This window comes from Physella acuta, unplaced genomic scaffold, assembly GCF_028476545.2.
Source record: "Physella acuta isolate Inbredline_101_S28 unplaced genomic scaffold, ASM2847654v3 ptg000911l, whole genome shotgun sequence".
Classification (NCBI taxonomy): domain Eukaryota; kingdom Metazoa; phylum Mollusca; class Gastropoda; family Physidae; genus Physella; species Physella acuta.
In genome coordinates this window covers 102,710-121,714 of record NW_026732428.1, presented here as the reverse complement: position 1 = coordinate 121,714, position 19,005 = coordinate 102,710, and the positions used below count along the sequence as shown (strand labels likewise).

Genomic DNA, 19,005 nt, shown 5'->3' with positions numbered 1-19,005 from the left:
GAAATGATTGTCAACAGCCCATAACGTCTCAAATGAAATGATTGTCAACAGCCCATAACGTCTCAAATGAAATGATTGTCAACAGCCCATAACGTCTCAAATGAAATGATTGTCAACAGCCCATAACGTCTCAAATGAAATGATTGTCAACAGCCCATAACGTCTCAAATGAAATGATTGTCAACAGCCCATAACGTCTCAAATGAAATGATTGTCAACAGCCCATAACGTCTCAAATGAAATGATTGTCAACAGCCCATAACGTCTCAAATGAAATGATTGTCAACAGCCCATAACGTCTCAAATGAAATGATTGTCAACAGCCCATAACGTCTCAAATGATAAGGTAGTAAACAACCCATTTCCCATAACGTCCATGATATTATCACACACACGTTTGTTAAAGTTGTAATTTTACTTGCTACTCATTACTAAATTCGACTAACCAATGTAACCAATGCCCTTGTTTAAGCGTATGCTACATTGTTTTCCTATTGACTTACTTAACGCTCCTTGTGGAACATAGGGCCTCAACCAAAAATCACCATTTTGCCCGATCCCCGGATGTTAATTTTGCAATCTCCCAATACATCCCTGCTGTCTTCAATTTTCCTATTACTGTCATCACATTGCTGGCTGAGCTACCTCTAGTTTACTCATTAGCTTAACTATACGCAATACACTTACTTACTTCCCTAATTAATTCTTTAACTTGACAAAACCTAACATACCTATTAATTCTCCTTACTTGAGCTTCTGACTTGAACTACATAAACTTGTCCATGGTTACACCTATACCTTATGAAGTGCCTACATGTAACTAATTCCCCCCTGCACAGTTCATATAGTTTAACTGAAACGAAATGAAGGCCTCCTTACGATAGCCAGTACATATCTCATGTCCTCTTTACAGGCATATTCTATGTAAAGATTTTTCTAAAACTACATCACAAATTATTCAGAGCTAAAATGTCATGGCGTCATTAAATGCTTTGTGAATGCCATCTGCATTGATGCCATGTGAATGTCATGTACATTGATGCCATTCACGTGAACGTCATCGTAATAAGTGTCATCCAGCCTTAGCACAAGTGAAAAGAATTTTATAGAACTTAACAGACCTCTGTAGAACCAGGAGTACTCACGTTTATTGATTCTCTCGTTGAGGGCTCGGCACATTCCTTCATCAGCAACATGAAGCCTACAGCTAAATCATACAACAGGTTGCAAGCTTCGAATGTCTGATCTACAATATCAAAACAACATTTCTTCCATTTCGAATAAAGGATGCCCGGGTTGGGGTAGCAGTGGGGTTGGGCTATAGTCATAACTTCACATCCCCACCTCAAGATCTACTGAACTACTAGATCTAGTCGATATTAGCGATAAAAATGATATGTCAACATAATTGAAAGAGAATCTAAAAAATTAATTATTTTTTGTAAAGTATAAGATCATTAACTTAAATTAGATATCCAGGTTATCGTGACATAACATTAACTATAACCAGTTATAGATTCAGATCGTGAATGACATTAGCCATTAAAGAGATTTTGATCCGTTCTCGTTAGCCGCTACATCATTAGCGAGTCGCTAGTTCAGTTAGTTAGGGTCAGGGCTAGTTATGGTTGTGATCCTGAAAAGAGGCTGGCTACAACGGAGGTTGAGGCTTGGGTTAAGATTAGTGTTGTGATTGAAATATTAAAATAGGATTCTCAGCGAATTTGGTTATGGAGATTCCGCTGCCTTAAGAGTACTGAAAATGTCTAGTGGTTTATGTTGGAACGAAAAAGATAAATCTTCCACACAAAAGCACTTAGCTACAAGTGCCTCATAAAGACAGCAGTCACTTTCACTCAGCAGTAAAAAAAAATACAAATCGGCTAAATCAAATCCAGATGAAGTTGGGGAGCTACGTTTGATGGTTTGACTCGAGATGAATATTGGCACCACATTTGTAGAGAAGAGCTTTTATTTTATTTCGTTTTTTTTCCATTTCTCCCCCATGACTGCGTGACGTTGCATCTATTTATAGCACTCTGACGTTTGCACAGCAAGAGAAAAATGACCGGAAATCACATGACTCAGCATGGTACCTTAGGTTCCTCGTGTTGTTTGGGCAGTCTTTGAGTCAATGTTGTTTTTGGCGTCAACTTAAGGGGTGTCTAGGTTTCTTACCAATGGAGGATTCTAGAAAAGCGAAAATTGACCCATACACCAGATGACTATTCATTGAATTGGTGACCAAGTTCCAATTATAAACTGACGTTGATAATAATGATATGGTAATGTAACCTATATGATATAGTTAAAAAAAAAATTCAAGATTAAATCCCGATAACCCACGATCGCTGAGTAAAAAGCTAATTGGTACTTACAAACCCAATAATTTGTATTAATGTTATAAAGAGACCAATGTAATCCTAACTTCAGTTCTAAACTCTAATCGTAAATCCGATCCGAAGAGATCTCTAGCTTTATAAATTTAAAGGCCGTTTGATAAGAGAGTGGGATGCTTAAACTGATGCTGTACAACAACCGGATGCTGTACAACAACCGGATGCTGTACAACAACCGGATGCTGTACAACAACCGGATGCTGTACAACAACCGGATGCTGTACAACAACCGGATGATGTATAACAACCGGATGCTGTATATCAACCGGATGCTGTACAACAGCCGGAAGCTGTACAACAACCGGATGCTGTATAACAACCGGATGCTGTATATCAACCGGATGCTGTATAACAACCGGATGCTGTATATCAACCGGATGTTGTACAACAACCGGATGGTGTATAACAACCGGATGCTGTATAACAACCGGATGCTGTATATCAACCGGATGCTGTACAACAACCGGATGCTGTACAACAACCGGATGCTGTACAACAACTGGGGGCTGTGCAACAGCCGGATGCTGTACAACAACCGGAGGCTGTACAACAGCCGGATGCTGTACATTCCATAACTCAATTAGCAGTTAAACCAAACAATACAACAGCACAGACAAGTCAACTTTGACTACAGTCATCCCAGCCTCTTCTTCCCTACAACAACCTACCTCTTGCTCACAAACCTACAACCTACCTCTTGCTCACAAATCTAGAGCCCATCCCTCCACCACAGTCCACCACAGCCTCTCCGTATCCACAAGCCTCCCCCCCTCCCAATGACCTAGTCCCCCACCCCCCTGACCTACACTCTACCCCTACCTCACAAACTTACAGCCCCACCCCCAATCCTCCCCTACCCAGCAAACCTATAACTACAGTCGAACCCCTCCTCTCCCGCTAATTCAATCTTAATGAACTCTTCAGCAAATGAGTTTGTTCTAGCCTGTAGCGAAATCTCCGCTTTACCTCTTTATGCGTGTAGTCTACAACATAAGAAAATCACATTATTTTCTCGTGACATTATTGAAACTAAAGATTAACTCGGGTTGTCAGACGGCCTAATCCAATCGTAGGTAAGCAGCTTTGTACAGGGAGATGGGAGTATCGTTTAGGAAAAAAAAAATATTGAAGACAAGCGCAAAGCTACTGTCAGTTTACAGAAAAGGATTTAATTTGTTTTCTTGTGACGTGGATATCTGTGCAGAAAAACGTGATTTGATTGTTACAAGAGAGCGTGCATGTGGGGGGTGGGGGGGGGGGGGGGAGGGAGGATGTGTGTGTGTGAAATGTCAGTTCTGATTTATTAAGACAAGGATAGGCAGCGGCTCATATGTAAAGAGCATGCTTTATTTACATTTTTCTGATGGCTGCAATAAAAAAAAAAATTTTTCTTCCGTTTCTTTACACAAAAAATACGTTTATTGTTTTATGAAAAGTTTCTGTTAAATATGATATGTATATTATTGTAGTTTCTGGACGTCAGAAAGAAACATCTAGAAGGCCATTCGTTGTCAGGGGGAGGATGGGTGGGTTTCTTTCTGTCCTCTTTAGCTTGGGGTGAGGGTGGTGAGGGGTCAACGTAGGGCTGGATTGTGGATTGGAAAAAATAAATCACTGCTTGTCGGAATGGATATCCTCTGTCTTGTCCGTCTCTGTGACGTGTTTCAACGGGAGCGACAGGAACATGGGAAGGGCGTCACTAAAAGACAGGGGGGGAGGGAGGGGGTGAAGGGCATTACTGGAAGGCAAGTGGAGGGAGTGGGGGGGGGGAGGAAATGGCGTTACTGGAAGGCAATTGTAGGGAGGGGGAGAAGTGCGTCACTGAAAGGCTAGGGTGGGGGGGGGGGAATGGCGTCACTGAAAGGCTAGTGTGCGAGGGGTGGGAAGGGCGTCACTGAAAGGCTAGGGCAGGGAGTGGGGGGGGGGGGAGGAATTGCGTTACTGGAAGGCTGGTGTAGGGAGGGGGAAAAGGCATCACCGAACTTTTAAAACTTTTAAAGTCAGGGAAAGAAAAAGAGCTTCAATTAGAACGTCTTGGCCAGTTGGGGAAAATTTAGATCAAGAATGTTTAGGAGTTGACCTCAAGAAAACGGTTCATTAACCAACACGAGATTACAAGAGTTGATCTGAAGGCACGTTCATTAAGCAATTAAGCAAGAAATCAGCATCTGTAAATTCCTGTTGCTTAATGAAGTCGCCATCTTGAGATCCGCTTCTGTAAAGTTATCTTATTTTTCACTCGCAGCCACTGGCGTCATCCCCTGCCTATAATTACGTCACGATTTTTTAAGACTTGCCTACTAATTAAATAACATATGATGTGTATGTGGTTTATTTCATGCTGCTTGCAATGCTTAACGTGAGATTTATTCTTTTTCAAAACAGTTTGATGTTCAATATTAAAAGCAGAATATGGAATGTGTTGAGTGAAATAAATCAAAAGTTTTAAATATATAAATATGTGATAGCTTTTGTTTTATTTTCATTAGATCTGCCTTCTGAACTAGGGGTTTCCTGTTTAAATATTGGCCTTGAATTTTTCGGGGTATATGTTTTCTATATAAATTCTATTTCGCTCGGGGAGGGGGGGGGGGGGGGCGAAGATGCCTGGAAGAAACTCTGCTCCCTATCTACTACCATCATGAATAAATGACCCTTTAGCAATGGTGCGCTCGTGTCGTATTATGTCAACAATTGCAAAATTTTGAACGTCACATAAACAACAATTTGTTAAAAATTGTTATGTTATCAATACAAAATATTATATATATATATATATATATATATATATATATATATATATATATATATATATATATATATATATATATATATATATATATATATATATATATATATATATATATATATATATAGAGAGAGAGAGAGAGAGAGAGAGAGAGAGAGAGAGTTACCAATTCCTGGCTTCACAATCGGCAGGGTTTCTTTCAGGCTTTTTTTTCTTCTGGGAAGGAAGTAACTTAAACCTTCAGGGGAGACTGATTAAAGAAAATATTTTCTTTATTAATATACTTTTTTCAATTTTGTCCTGGGGCATTGGACGTGACCCCCCCCTCCCCATTTGGTAGTTGCGTAATTGGCATCTCACGGCAGTTCTTGTAGCTGACTCTTTCTGTGACCCTACTGTACTATCACTGAACTTACAAATCCTAAACAAATTAAAACAGATGAATTAGTAAACAACGGACTGGCATGACGTCGTTTGTTTGCGTTAAAACTAGTGTTTCTTCCACTTTTTTCTTCGGGGGGGGGGGGGGGGGGGGCACTTGATATTTTAAGGTGGGGGGGGGGGCGGTCTACATTTCTACATTTTCCGGGGGGGGGGGGGGGCGGACACTAGTAAAAGTATATGTTTACTATATAAATTCCACCTCGTTCGGGGGGTGGGGGGCGGTAAACGAAGAGATGCCTGGAAGAAACTCTGGTTAGAACAAACAACTCATGAATATTTGAAATATTGTTACCAATAATAACTATCGTCTGCCATATTTTCAGGTCTCTTTTCCCGCCATGAGTGACTGGGGAATCGCCCTGCTCGTCATCGTGTTGGTCGCCGTGGTGGCGGTGGCGCTGGGTGTCCTCTTCCGGTTGTTTGGTATCTACCACCTGGCCTGGTGTCTGGGGTCAGACGAGGAGAAGGCCGGCCTGACCCAGCATGAAAAAGTACACGGTTTTATGGTAAATATTTAATGCTTACAAGATTGGATCTGTCCTTCAGGGGATGTTTGTTTGACGTCCATTTTGTTAGAGCTCAGGTTTTTTTTTAGGATTTTAAACTGCTCGAAACAGAAAAAAATTGATCAATATTTTAACTTAAGAGAGCAGTTTAAAATTTGTAACATACTTCATTATTGTAGGTAGATCTATGTTAAAGGGGTAAATAGGGGTCATCCATAAGTGACGTCACGCTTTTTTGACGATTCCCCCCCCCCCTCCGTCACACATTGTCACAAAAAGCCAGACCGCCCCCCTAAAATGACGTCACACCTCAGCCTACAACCCCCCCCCCCCCCCTCAAAATTGCAGTTGAATTTTTCTTAAAATACGATATTTTTTCCAAAATCTCGTCTGAACGATGGCAACATAGAGTATTTTAATCAATTCCTATTACAGTATATTAAAACAGTTTTCTAAAACACGAAATAACGGCTAAAATTCGTTTTCCAACATAATGCAAAAGTGTGACGTCACATCATCTGAAACCCCCTCCCTTCATCACACACCGTCACAAAATACGGACCCCCCTCCCCCTTCGAGTGTGACGTCATTTATGGATGACCCTATAGTAAATAAGTTAGGTTTTAAAATTCTACACTGTATCTCTTATTATAAGTAATTAACTAAAACTAATCATATATTTTTTCAACGTCTTACATTTTTTTCTGGGAAATAAAAAAATATTTTTCTTCTAAAAAAATCGAATTAATGAAAATATCGATTCTCAAATCTTCGCAGGTGGGATCTGACAGCTCAGAGTTCACGTTAGACACAGGCAACAAATATGCCCAATACGACACCCTCATCTCGAACCCTAATCGTAACAACAGCCCCACCCAGGGCACTGAGCAGCAGCAGCAACAAGGTCAAGATGAAAGCAATCGCAGCAGTCCTGTCTCTGTAGGAACATCTTCCATTGGTCAGTTCACTTTCAGTGCCACTGTTGTATTGTCCATACCCATTGGTCAGTTCATTATAGGTCTCATTGTTGTTTTTGGTTCATGTCCATTGGTCAGTTCATTATAAGTCTCACTGTTAGTGAGTTCATTATAGGTCTCATTGTTGGTTAGTTTCATTATAGGTCTCATTGTTGGTTAGTTTAATTATAGGTCTCATTGTTGTTTCATGTCCATTAGTCAGTTCATTATAGGTCTCATTTTTGGTTAGTTCATTATAGGTCTCACTGTTGTTTCATGTCCATTGGTCAGTTCATTCTCACTGTTGTTTTATGTCCATTGGTCAGTTCATTATAAGTCGTGTTGTTGTTTTATGTCCATTGGTCAGTTCATTATAAGTCTTATTGTTGTTTCATGTCCATTGGTCAGTTCATTATGTCCATTGGTCAGTTCATTATGTCCATTGGTCAGTTCATTATGTCCATTGGTCAGTTCATTATGTCCATTGGTCAGTTCATTATGTCCATTGGTCAGTTCATTATGTCCATTGGTCAGTTCATTATGTCCATTGGTCAGTTCATTATGTCCATTGGTCAGTTCATTATGTCCATTGGTCAGTTCATTATGTCCATTGGTCAGTTCATTATGTCCATTGGTCAGTTCATTATGTCCATTGGTCAGTTCATTATGTCCATTGGTCAGTTCATTATGTCCATTGGTCAGTTCATTATATCCATTGGTCAGTTCATTATGTCCATTGGTCAGTTCATTATGTCCATTGGTCAGTTCATTATGTCCATTGGTCAGTTCATTATGTCCATTGGTCAGTTCATTATGTCCATTGGTCAGTTCATTCTAGGTCTCTCATTGTTACTGATTATGTTCGTGTAGACCTACAATTGTCATTTGGAAATAGACTGCAAAATATTAAACTATTTGCACTTTGATTATATTGACATGTAGAAAGCATTGCTGTTGTCTACCTACATCTCAGTGCACGTTAACCATAACCCTAATAGTAAATTGTTTTAAAAGTTCATTCCTCACAGCAAGGTACCAGAATTTTCTCAAACTTGTAATCCTAGAAATATTAACAATAAACCGGTAGTGATCTCCCCTAAACTTTCTCGAATATTCTTATATAAAACAACAGGGGATGGTAACTGGGGATATAGTTATGATCTTTAATCCATTTTAAATACTGAAACTTTTAAAAATAGAATAGAATCTCAGTAAAAAACAATTGCGCACCAAGCGAACGCCTAATAAAGGTGTGTATAATAGTGCGCAATAGTATTAGTACTTTATAAATTTACATTAGTTTTTTGAGAAATCGGAAGTAGCGTAAAGTACTACTTACGGTCAACGGAAATTACTCAAAATTTAACAGAAGGTAGAGAATTAGATCTTTTACTTACATGTGAAATTTCATTTATCTATCTGAAATAGTACTCAAGTTATAGGCTTTTGAAAAATTCAAAGTAGAAAAAGTACCACTTCCGGTTATCCGAAATCGCTCAAAAGTTGATACGGATCTACGATTTTGATATAATACTTGTATATGAAATTTCATCAACCTAGCTGTAACGGTACTCAAGTTATCGTGTTTACACACGGACACACACACACACAGACACACACACACACGGACACACAGACATACGGACAAGATTGCAAAATTATGTTTTTCCGTATCAGTGAGATGTAAAACGTCGAGATTTGCAAAAATCTCGATTTTTTTTTTTGCACGATTACAAGACTTTCTCTATACTTCGTATATACGAGAAAGTAAAAATATCTATATCCAGGAATTGTTTTAAAAATGTATTGCAATAGGCTTTTATATATATATATTTTTTCCCACTTGCTAGCCAGTGGCCTACATGAAAATTGTCAAACTTAAAAAAAAAATGTTTTGTTTTTCTAATGTGAGGATGATTATTGATCTCACAAGGCTTGATAAGATAGAGAAGGTTCAAGAGGAGCCAGTGCAATACATGTAGTGAGAGAATTAGCAAAAGTAAGGGGAGCTTAACCAAATACAATTATCTATCTACCCTGAAGGGTAATGTCTGCTCTGTTTTAGGACTGAATTCTCTCCCTTCCCACACGCCCAGGATATGCAATAGCTCTTGGAGAGAAGGGAGTTTTCTCTGAAGTCATTTACATTGATCGAGGTCAGGAAAAAAAAAATCTTCCAAAGTAATTTCAGTATTTAAAAAAATGGCTTTAGAAAAACGTTAAAAGAGAATAAAATTGTTGATAGGTTTTTCTTTAAAAAATAAACTCTTCAGCAAAAATGTTTAAAAAAAAGAGTGCATCTAATGTTCTAATTTAAAAAAAAATAATAGTAAAAACTTCAATTTTAAAAAATCAACCCAAAAACTGGGAATTGAAACTCAAGGGATAAAGAGTTTAAAAGGGGGTTTAAATTACTTCTTTAAGTTATGTAAAGTAAAATGGAAGTTTTATAATAAACATGATGTATTATGTAGAAATTACCTTGGAAGTGATGGTTATATAAAAACATTGCATGAGGGGAGAGGTTTAATAACTTTAGGGTAAATTTCTTTTGAAATGAAATTATTTCAGAAAGGTGATTATATTCATATTGCACAATTTCCTAAGCCTTAGAATTATAATACTTTATTTTTTAAAAGTTTACTTTAAATTATTCTAATTTTAAAAATATAACTCTTGTAAAAATGTTCAAAGACAATCTCTTTTTATTTAGTTTAAATTAAAATAGGTAGGGCTAGAAAATAGGAATACTTTGAAACGTAAACTCTACACACAAAAATATATAGATCTAATGCTTTTTCTTTAAAGTTTTAAAAATATTTTTGTTTAAAAAAATTATTTTAAACTGAAATTCTCAGCTAAAATTTCATTTTGAATAATGCCAACAATAATTAATGTAAAAGATACTTAGGTTCCAAAAATGTAGCCTTTACAATTTCCTGACAAACCTATTTTGTTGTCACCTCTCTGTATAATTGAGCAATTTCTAAATACGACAAAATTACAATGTAAAAAGCTTTCAAACAATTGTGTATAATTTTGAGAGAAGAAAAGATATTTTTAAAATTAGCCCTGTGAGTTTTCTAACCCTTGTTTAAATTTTACTTGAAATTTTTTTTGAGTGAATCATAAATTGAATCAAATTATATTGATTCCTATCAATTTAGTATCATACAACTTTGCTTGGTAAGTAAAATATGGGTTTAAATAGGTTGGAAACTGCTTTGGTTTATGGTGACTTTATTAAAAGACCTTTATGTTTACTTTGGCTTTTTTTTTTCAATTATTTTTTTTTTTAAATGTTGGTTGGTTGTTTGGCTCTGTTATTAGTTAAGGTTTTTTTTTGGTTAATGGATGTACTTATTGTTATGAACACTTATAATAAAAAATAATAAATTTAATGCTCTAGTTTTTATTTTTAAGAAAAACTAGGACGTAAATGGTTTTTATTTTATTGAACATTTGTTTTACATTATATTACTCTATTAGACTTCCACTGGAGTAAAAAAAAACTATGTTTACCAAAAGGGCAGAGGAAGTTGAGTTCATTTGTTTCTCTGACCTTGTTACATAAAGAGATTGCAGCACTATGCCCAACTTCCCATTAAAACAGAAAACAGAACCAAAGTTCCACAGTTTCCCAGCAAACATAATTATAGTTCTGAGCCTTATAACAGTAACATTAACTTAATTTATCCTATCTATCCACCAAGTAACACATGAAATTTTGTTATGTCTGACAACTGAGACCACCCCAATTTTCTTGCAGCCTCTGACATGGATCTGGGTCATGGAATCAGGCGAGCCGAGTCATGTGACAGCGTAGCCTCTGATTCCAGTGTCTTGGACATGCAGCCAGATATGCCGAAAATTGGACAGTTGGAATTTGCTCTTGAATATGACAAGTAAGTGTCACTTTGTGGGAAGCTTAGTTTTAGGATTGATGCTAGTGGATGTTTTTGGCTAAAGTGTTATTAGAGAATCCAAGCTATAATACAATTTTCGGTGGTTCAGATGACTTAATAACCATAGGTTTTATTCATCTGATTGTTAGAATAGAAATTTTATATTCAGACTAAAAGGTTTCGGTAAATGTGTATATTCTGATGGTACCCTGAGAGTCGTCTCCCTTGTTTCAATGACCATAATGCACACATAGATGATAGAGCCAGCTCCTTGCTCAACTGTCAAACTTTTCCCACATTAATGCTGGGTACTTAGTAAAGCTGTACTGCTCAACAAATCAAATCACCTTCTAAGTAAATCAATAAATGAGCAATGAGGCAAATACAGATCCTGGTGCTATAATTTTTAGAAAATTATAAATATTATGGTTAAGATAAACTGCTAAAATGAAAAAAAGAATGATTTTGAATATTAAATTTGTTTACTTTTCAGGGAAGTTTCTGAACTGATTGTTAGTATCTTCCAATGTCGAGATCTAACTCCAAACCCTTATTCTGGTACATTAGATACTTTCATCAAAGGAATTCTGATGCCAGGAGGTGATGACAAATTTCAAACTAAGGTAATGACAGTTTCTCCTCTACAAGCATTAGTCTATCCCTACCACAAACTATACCTAAATATGATTTGCTGGTTTCCTCATGGTGAATTTTATTTCTGTGTAGTAATTTCTTTTCATCAGATTCATACTTAATATGAAATATGCTAAATTTCACGAGAATATTAGTTTTATTTTTCTTTGCAAATATTGTATTGCATAATTTGATGTTGTAAGAAAGACATTTTTTACAATTAGACTGCGTAAATCACTAATTTTTGTCTAAACCTAATTTTCCAACCGTAATTGAAATAAAACTAGCAGTTTGCAATTAAATTATTTTGCTTCAATGCATGAAAAACACAGCAGACCCTGTATTTAAAAAAAGATTTCTGTTTTACAATATTTCTAGACTGTGAAAAACACCACAGATCCTGTATTTAAAGAAAGGTTTCTGTTCACTGTGGAGCCTGACCATCTATTGGGCAAGTCTCTTCAGCTGCAAGTTTTCTCAGTGGACAAATACGCTAGGCAGAAAGTCATTGGAGAAGCTGATGTTAGGATTGGGGATGTGGATCTCAACTTCCCCATCAAGATGTGGTTTAACTTGAGAGATATTGATGAGGTAATTTAAAAGTGTCATTCAGGCATATTTTAATTTTTTTTTTGCAAATATTAATTTAAAAAATTCTAAAATAGTTGGGAGCCGATATTTAAATACAAAATCTCTCACAGAGCTTTCATTACTTTCAAGGACAGGACACGTTAGCTGAAGTGTTATAAAAAGAGAAAGCCCAAAAACTAGTGAAACAAACCAATTAATAATTGTATGGAACTAAGCTTTTGTTCTTTATGTAATAGATTGAGATAATTGTGAGGTCAAGGGAACTCACTCTTCTGTATTAGTATTATATGTATATTGTTATCTTGAGTGATGTCCCTTGATATCGTACTTCCTCTTCCTCTTTCCTTCATGGCTGTAAATAAAGACTGTTAACAACCAACGCGGCTTCTCGTCAGTGATTACAATCTATCACATTTTGGCGACGAGGATAAAAATCTACTAGAAAGAGCACCTATTTACGCAAAAAAGAGGTTTGCTAGAGCTTATTAGCTAAGTATTTCTAGAATAATGGCGCTGTATGGCCAAATAAAAGAATTTGATTCGAATGATGAAATCATTCAAGATTACCTAGATAGGTTAAGCTTTTACCTTGAAGCTAACGACGTGACGATAGAAGCCAAAAAGAGAGCTGTTTTGTTAACAGTCATAGGGCCTCAACAATTTAGGCTACTAAAGGACTTGTGCGCACCAGCTAGTCTAACTACCAAGAGCTTTAACGAGCTGAGCAAATTGCTAACAGACCACCATGCGCCTACCCCATCAAAGTTTCTATGTCGAGCTAGATTTGACAGTAGGACTCGTCAACCAAACGAGTCAATATCAGAATATGTTGCTGCTTTACGTCATTTAAGTAGATTTTGTGAATTCGGCGATACGCTGTCTGACAGACTATGTGAAAAGTTTGTGACAGGTGTAAACAGCCCTGATATTCAAAGAAAGTTGCTGCTCGAGTCAGATCTAACATTAGAAAAAGCAATACAACTTGCAACTTCATACCAGCAGTCATCCGATGCGGCGAGATCTCTAACGTCTTCAGAGATCCATGCAGTAAACAGCAGGTTAGTCAACAAACACCAACCCCATCAGAGCATTCCAACTTATGCTAAACAGCCTGCACGTTTAAAGCCTAGATCTAAATCTAGTAATAATTATCAAAAATATCATCGATGCAAAGGTCCCCATGCATCTCATCGGTGCAAGTTCAAGTCTGCAACTTGTTATAAGTGCAGTAAGCAAGGTCACATTGCCAAGGCCTGCTTTGCAAAGTCTTCGTCTGTTGCTAAATTTAGCCAGTCAAGACAGTACCGCAACCAAAGGCAGTACTATGTTAACTCTCACCAAGACTACCTAACCCAACCAATGAACCACTCTACCTGTGAAAATGCTCAAACTGATTCGCAGCCGGATTTCAACCTGTTCTCTGTGAAATCAGAAAGTCATGCTCCCATCAATGTACTAGTTAATATCAACGGTAAGAGCATCAGCTTCCAACTTGACACTGGAGCATCTCTAACAGTCATAACAAAGAAGGACTTTGACGCTGTCACAGGAGGATCAGTGCCTCTACAGCCATGTCACAAGTGTCTAACAACATACACTGGTGACAATGTTCCGGTAATAGGAGAGTGTATGGTTCATGTAAGTTATAATGGTCAAAGTGTTAAACTTCCTCTTCTTGTGGTTGAAGGAAATGGACCACCATTACTAGGTAGGAACTGGTTAAGTGATCTTAAGTTAAATTGGGAGAGTATTTGTTCATTGAAGAATGTAAGAGAATCTAGTCTTACTTCACTAGATAAAGTAATATCTGAAAATAAAAGTGTTTTTGGCAATTCTGGATTACTAAATCATAGAACAGTGAAGATAAGCATTAAAGACACAAATCCAAGATACTGCAAAGCTAGAGTTCCACCTTATGCAATGAGGAATAAAATTGAAAATGAGCTAAGTAGATTGGAATCTAATGGCATCATAAAGAAGGTAGACTATTCCGATTGGGCAACGCCCATTGTGCCAGTGTTAAAGAAGGATGGTTCTATAAGAATTTGTGGAGATTATAAAACTACACTGAATAAGCAAATAGAGCTAAATAGGTACCCTATACCTAACATTGAGGAAATTTCTTTGAATTTGGCAGGAGGAGACAAATTCACTGAATTAGACTTTAGTCATGCTTACACTCAACTAGAACTGCATCCAGAGTCAAAAGTCTATACGACAATAAACACTCATAAAGGACTCTACCAATATGAAAGACTATGTTTTGGCATATCATCCAGCCCTGGAATTTTCCAAGCTGTCATGGACAGTATTTTTAAGGATATTCCAAATGTTTGTGTTTACTTTGACAATGTGTACATAACTGGTAAGAATGACACTGAACATCTTAAAACACTAGATAAAGTCTTGAAAATTGTTGGTGAAAAAGGTTTAAAGATAAACAAAGATAAATGTCAATTCATGCTGACAGAAATTAGTTTTCTTGGTTATATATTAAGCAAGCAAGGTATCAGACCTCAACCTGAGAAAACAAAAGCCATTAAAGAAGCACCCAAACCTGAAAATACCCAACAACTAAGAGCTTTTTTGGGCTTGATAAATTACTATGCAAAGTTCATAGGGAATCTGTCTGGTAAACTATCACCACTGTACAAGCTGCTACAGAAAAATGCAACTTGGCACTGGGGTAAACAACAAGAAGCTGCTTTTAATACAGCAAAAGAAGCTTTGTCTTCTGACACCTTACTAACTCACTATGACCCAGGGAAAAGACTTATATTAACATGTGATGCTTCACCAGATGGTGTAGGAGCAGTCTTGTCCCACATGGATGAGAAGGGTGACAGACCCATTGCTTTTGCCAGTAGATCTTTGAACCAGGCTGAGAAAAATTATTCTCAGTTAGATAGGGAAGGCTTAGCTATCATTTTTGGTGTTAAGAAATTTCATAAGTTTCTGTTTGGTAGGAAGTTCACCATCTTTACAGATCATAAACCATTGCTAGGTTTATTTGGAGAAAACAAAACCCTACCTGAGCATGCCTCACCAGGAATTCAAAGATGGGCTATCACACTAACTGCATACAATTATGAATTGAAATACAAACCTGGATCTGAGAATAGTGCAGATAGTCTTAGTAGATTACCTTTAAAAAACCAAAGCCTTAGCTATGTACCAGAAGATGTATTTGTTCTCTTCACTATCATGGATAACTCCAATATAAATGTGAATGATATTAAAAGAGAAACACAAAAAGAGTGCTTAATAAAAGTATATGAGTACTGTAAGAATGGTTGGCCTGAAGAGTCTGTGAATGATGACTTAAGGCCATATTAAATAAGAAATAAAAACCTTTGTGAAGATAATATAGAAGATGGAGAAGATGCAGTCCATTATCAGTCAGAGTTGCCTAAACAAAGTATTTGTAACTTAATAAATGATTATGGTGATATGGCAATTTCAAATGTTTTAAAGAGAATACATTAGTAAGAAGGAATGTGATCATCAAACAACTTTGCTAGCATCATTAGCACTTACAGAAACTAAAAGGGTAACATCAAAAGAAGAAAAAGATTTTTGCAATTTAATACACCCACTTCAAATACTGGATCACAGTTGCAAAGTGATATTGTCCAGGATATTACTTTTAAACAGTATTTTTGGTTACTAAAAAGCACTATCAGATTACCTGAGAAAATTGATCAATCAAAGAAATCTATGTCAGTTAAGGATCTAAATAATAGCATAATACTTTCAGATGCCAATTCAAAAATAGTTCCATTAAATCATGACAACACATGCATTGAAAGAGAATTTGGTGTTAATGATAATGTGTATCTAAGAAATTATGGGAGAAGGAAAAAATGGATACCAGGTCAAATTGTTCAATGTACAGGACCTGTGTCTTATAAAGTAAAAACAAATGATGGACTTATTGTCCGTAGACATGCAGACCAGTTAAAAATAACTTGTGCAGATAATAAGTGTGAATCTGTCAATCCCACCAAATCTGAACAGTTCACACCAACTCAGTTTGTTCCACAACCAAGTTCTGTTGATATGAGTGAACCAAGTTGTCTGGAGTCAGAAAATGTAAATTCTGGAGTTAATGATTTAAATCCTAGACCTCCTGAGATAGAGAATCCAAATGGTCAGAATATTGAGTCACCAAATCAAAAGCCACTGAGAAGGTCAAACAGGACAATCAAAGTCCCAAATAAGTTAGACCTATGATTTTAAAGGTCAAAAGGACTTTGACATCATTGTTTGTATTTTAATTGTGTTGTAACATATTGTGCATTGTTTGTAAGGATGTAATCTACCATAATGTTCATGTTACAATATATTTGGTGATTTTAGGATACTATCAATTGTTCTATTGAGAGATGTGTTATTGTGTTCTAAGGGTAAAGGGATGTAATAGATTGAGATAATTGTGAGGTCAAGGGAACTCACTCTTCTGTATTAGTATTATATGTATATTGTTATCTTGAGTGATGTCCCTTGATATCGTACTTCCTCTTCCTCTTTCCTTCATGGCTGTAAATAAAGACTGTTAACAACCAACGCGGCTTCTCGTCAGTGATTACAATCTATCACACTTTAAACAAAAAAATCACTTTGTTTTTTGGAACCCAGTATTCACAATCTTTTTTATCTGAAATGATTGGAATGTCATGAATCAAAGACTGATAAAATTTGTCTGAGTAATTGATTTCTTGTCAAAACTGATGGTTATCTTATTTCTTTAAAATAACTCGACCTTTTTATGTTTTTCAGAAACCCACAGAATATGGTGACATTTTATTTTCACTGAGTTATTTGCCCACTGCAGAAAGGCTGACAGTAGTCATAGTGAAAGCCAGGAGCCTCAAGTGGAAAGATGGAAAAGATTCAGGGGGTAGTTACCTTTGCATCTAGTTAAATATTTAAATTTATTTGTGTTTTTAGCATATTATTTCCTTTAGCAAATGCCTGTTTTGTTTCTTTGCCTAGTTCATATTTTTTTTTACACATCATTCTTTACAGCTTATTGATTTTTCTAGCCACATTTCAGCATTTATAATATTATATTAGATAATGATCCTTGGCATTTCAGACTAGCAAAATTAATGGCTGGTTGTTTTTAAAATTGTACATTCTTTTCAGCTTGTAACTTTCATGTCGTGACTTCATGCTCAGCTTACCGTGCAGGTACCTCCACTGTTTCAGGTTTTAATGGCTGAAGATTGCTCATTAAAGTTTATTTCTGTTTCTAGATCCATTTGTCAAAGTGTACTTGATGCAGAATGGAAAGAAGATTAGTAAAAAGAAAACCACGGTTAAAAGAGGAGAGAAAAATCCAATTTTTAATGAAGCCATGATCTTCTCTGTTCCTTCAACTGCATTGCCTGTAAGTTAGATTGTATTGGGTATTATCTTTAATCAATACAGTTTTTAATTAAAAAGCTAGCTGGAGAAACTCAGTACTTTTTAAAAAATTGATGATATTTTTTCGTCTCTATATTGGTAGCTATTATATGATTAATTTTTTTTTACTTTACTGTGTATTTAATTAGAAATTACTACTTTTCAGACTGTACAGTTGCGGATTACTGTGGCTGAGTATCAGTCTGAGAATAGAACCCCTTCCCTAGGTCATGTGATTGTAGGGGCCCACACTTCAGGGACTGAATCAACCCACTGGAACCAAATGATGACCTCTCTTCGTAAACCAGTTGCCATGTGGCATTTCTTAAGAAAATAGCATCTTAATTATTTTTTTACAAAACTAAATACTTATTGCTAACTTTAAGTACATCTGGTAGTATTTAATACAATTTTGAAATTTTTTTGTAATAAACATAGCTACAAGCACCATTTTTAAAAATTAACAAATTGTAACTGAATGTTTTTAATTTACTTTAAAACAGATTGTACTTGGTGACTCAACAAAAGTGCTTTATGGTTTAACTTAAGCCTTTTTCTACTTATTCGTGAAATGTCTTTAGATTTTGAGAGCTGTTAGTCGGGACTAGATAGAAAAAAGTCATAACCAAACATTTCTACATGTCTAATGCCACAACCTTCTTTATGTGATAGGCTAGACTTGATCTAGTAGCACAAAGCATTAATTCTCTTGTTTTGTTAATATTGTTTTTGAATTTTTTTCCCCCCAAATGTTATTCTGCAATATATTTCTTTTTCTACTGCAATCTACTACCATAAATTTGATGTTAGGTCCAGTTGCAACAGGCCGTAGGCTACAATTATTTTTTTGTCTTGATTTAAAAGAAATGTGATCAACTACTTAACTGGTTTTATTTGCTAATTAATATTTTGAGACAGAAGAATTCTATTGTACATCTGTTTTATGGGATACTGGAAAGTTTAATCTTACCTCATATCAATGTTATTTACAGTAGGCTATATTTGGACTTAAGATTTCCTCCCAGAAATTCTTACATTTTGTCCTAAAAAGTAAAATTAAAATGGTTGCTTAAGACAAAAAAAAACTGTTTTTATATGGATCAATAAGAACATTCCTGAAGAATCATTTAAATGGAATTTTTTGTGTTATTAATACTTCCAATAGAAAGGCTTAATTTTTTTAATTTAGATGATGTGCACTATAGTCAAACTGGCACAAATGGTATGTAGTTTTGGACTCTTTTTGTGTGAATGTAAATTTAAAGTTTAATTAACCACACATACATACATTTAAAAGCCTTTTGTACAGTGATCTGATCTTTAAAGTACTACTTGTTTAAAAAAAATATCATTAAAAATTATAATTAAGTTATTTTTCCCCCCCATAGAATTGTGTTAGAAAATTAGTTAGTC

At 35.9% G+C, this 19,005-nt stretch overlaps 2 protein-coding genes across 3 annotated transcripts in view; both read left to right on the top strand.

The window, feature by feature from the left end:
* LOC131953144 (synaptotagmin-12) overlaps positions 1-18,586 on the top strand; it is a 53,281-nt gene extending 34,695 nt beyond the window's left edge. Inside the window, exons 2-10 of one of the 2 annotated variants that reach the window (XM_059316178.1) lie at positions 5,916-6,098; positions 6,876-7,056; positions 9,151-9,210; positions 10,824-10,959; positions 11,453-11,582; positions 11,971-12,183; positions 16,963-17,083; positions 17,442-17,575; positions 17,759-18,586. In XM_059316178.1, coding sequence (XP_059172161.1) covers positions 5,931-6,098; positions 6,876-7,056; positions 9,151-9,210; positions 10,824-10,959; positions 11,453-11,582; positions 11,971-12,183; positions 16,963-17,083; positions 17,442-17,575; positions 17,759-17,929 — 1,314 coding nt within the window. In that variant the 5' untranslated portion in view covers positions 5,916-5,930 and the 3' untranslated portion in view covers positions 17,930-18,586. The remainder of the gene's footprint in view (positions 1-5,915; positions 6,099-6,875; positions 7,057-9,150; positions 9,211-10,823; positions 10,960-11,452; positions 11,583-11,970; positions 12,184-16,962; positions 17,084-17,441; positions 17,576-17,758) is intronic. The other variant, XM_059316179.1, reaches the window with a different exon arrangement.
* Positions 2,513-2,974, top strand: LOC131953136 (uncharacterized). Its single transcript, XM_059316167.1, has one exon. It carries the CDS (start codon positions 2,513-2,515, stop codon positions 2,972-2,974), a length of 462 nt encoding a protein of 153 aa, XP_059172150.1.
* Positions 18,587-19,005: the final 419 nt, after the last annotated feature.

Coding starts and splice junctions, on each gene's coding strand:
- LOC131953136 (XM_059316167.1), top strand. CDS start 2,513: ATGCTTAAACTGATGCTGTACAACAACCGGATGCTGTACAACAACCGG.